Source organism: Etheostoma cragini, unplaced genomic scaffold, assembly GCF_013103735.1.
Source record: "Etheostoma cragini isolate CJK2018 unplaced genomic scaffold, CSU_Ecrag_1.0 ScbMSFa_3921, whole genome shotgun sequence".
Taxonomy (NCBI): domain Eukaryota; kingdom Metazoa; phylum Chordata; class Actinopteri; order Perciformes; family Percidae; genus Etheostoma; species Etheostoma cragini.
Window position 1 is genome coordinate 1 of NW_023268240.1, and position 2,198 is coordinate 2,198.

At 46.7% G+C, this 2,198-nt stretch overlaps 1 protein-coding gene across 1 annotated transcript; it reads right to left on the reverse strand.

Moving 5' to 3' along the window:
• Positions 1–1,044: 1,044 nt before the first annotated feature.
• LOC117940980 (PEX5-related protein-like) lies at positions 1,045–1,964 on the reverse strand (the record flags this gene model as incomplete). The annotated part of the gene is made up of 2 exons (XM_034866088.1): positions 1,045–1,411; positions 1,807–1,964. Coding segments are annotated over 2 exons (357 nt in total), but the record flags the coding sequence as incomplete, so codon positions are not given.
• Positions 1,965–2,198: the final 234 nt, after the last annotated feature.

Consider the following 2,198-nt stretch of genomic DNA (forward strand, 5'->3'; position numbering starts at 1 on the left):
CAGTTCTGAAGGCAAAAGGGGGTCCAACCCGTTACTAGCATGGGGTACCTAATAAAGTGGCCGGTGAGTGTATAAGACGTCATTGGTGCATTAGCCTGTATATCCTATAGGCGGATATGGAGTTATTAGATATGAAGCTACTTTTTCCACTATATGATGTGTAATATAAACCTGTGTCTGCAATAAAGCTTTAATAATATTATATATGTTTTCTGGAGGGACTGATATGGAACTCTTTGAGTGGATATTAATGAGTTAAATAGATATATGTATGTATATATATATATATTGTCTATATATTATAGGTCGCTGACCCCTGAACTGAATATAAATATGATGACGTAATAATGATTGTTATGATTTACATCCCCGTTAGCTAGCAGGATGAAAGGCTTTGTATTTGTTGTTATGGTTACAGACTAACGTGGTTGCATAACCTTTCCATCGAGCCGCAGCACTACACCTGGTCGCTGTCTCCGCTGTCCCCGACCAATGGGACGAGAGGACAGGTGTGATCTGAGCATGCTCAGATTTTACATAACTGTCATACTGAAATTTGTGAAATCCATGAAATAATAAAGAAACAATAACAGAAGATGGAAATCATTTCAAAAACGTTTTAGCAATCTATGGTTGTATGATGCTAACGTTAGCTCAAAACACCATTCACCTGACAGCCTTTGTTGTGTTTGATGCTAACTGGTAGCTAAGCTAGCAGTGAACCAACTTGGTAAAGTATGTCCATTTTTACTGTGTTGACGTTGCAGAAGTCTCTCGTTAGCATCTCGTTAGCATCTCGTAGGCTAATTCCAACGTTACAGAAGTCTCTCGTTAGCATCTCGTAGGCTAATTCCAACGTTACAGAAGTCTCTCGTTAGCATCTCGGAGGCTACTTCAGACGTTACAGAAGTCTCTCGTTAGCATCTCGGAGGCTACTTCAGACGCTACAGAAGTCTCGTTAGCATCTCGGAGGCTACTTCAGACGCTACAGAAGTCTCGTTAGCATCTCGGAGGCTACTTCAGACGTTACAGAAGTCTCTCGTTAGCATCTCGGAGGCTACTTGTCACAAAGTGACGCATGGGCGACTAAGATCTGCCCTCTTTTCTGATTGGACAGTAACATTCTTGGTTACAAACCCAACAAGTCCACATCCAGCGGGTCTCCATCGTTCCCATGTAGACGCCGCCGCGCTGCACCCGAACCTCCGGGCGTCAGACCTCGCCCACGTCGAAGGACCGCATCAGCAGGTCCAGGTCTCCGGTGCTGGCGGCCTGGACCAGCTCGGGCCGGTCCAGCATGGAGACAGCGATGCGGAGGGCGGCCCAGATGTTGGCCGACATCTGCTGGTGGCTGCAGCGCTGACTCCGCCGCTGCTGGTTCAGAGCCGCCAGGAAGTTACTGACCGCCTCCCTGAGGGACACCAAGCAGCCTGTTAGCTCCCGCTAGCTCATGTTAGCTCCCTCTAGCTCTTGCTAGCTTATGTTAGCTCACACTAGCTCACGTTAGCTCCCTCTAGCTCTGGCTAGCTCATGTTAGCTCACAATAGCTCATGTTAGCTCAGGCTAACTAGGTTTGTTAAGGTAGCAGTAGCAGTAGTAGTGGGTTCTGGTCCTGTAGTCCCTGATATGAGCCTAGTCTGGTCCTGTAGTCCCTGATATAAGCCAGCTCTGGTCCTGTAGCCCCTGAGCTAACCCAGGTCTGGTCCTGTAGTCCCTCATCTTACCCAGGTCTGGTCTTGTAGTCCCTGATCTAAGCCAGGTCTTGTCCTGTAGTCCCTGATCCAACCCAGGTCTGGTCCTGATTACCTGTGGGCCCCAAGGTTGATGCAGCTGATGCCCAGGTTGTATCTAGACCGGATAAATCCGGGCTGCAGCTCCAGGGCTCTGCCGTAGGCCTCCACCGCCTCCTCGCTGCGGTCCCCGTTCGCCAACGTGGCCCCAAGACGGTTCCACAGCAGGTAGTCCTGAACATGAACAGGGTCACTAAGTACTATATTAAAACAAAGTCCTGAAGAAGAACAGGGTCACTACGTAGTATACTATAATGTAGACCTGAACATGAAAAGTTATTTCTTGATACTTTGACTTTCTTTATACTATGACTTTTTATACTTTTTCGCCATACTATACTATGACTTTTTATACTTTTTCGCCATACTATATTAAGACTTTTTATACTTTTTCGACATACTATACTA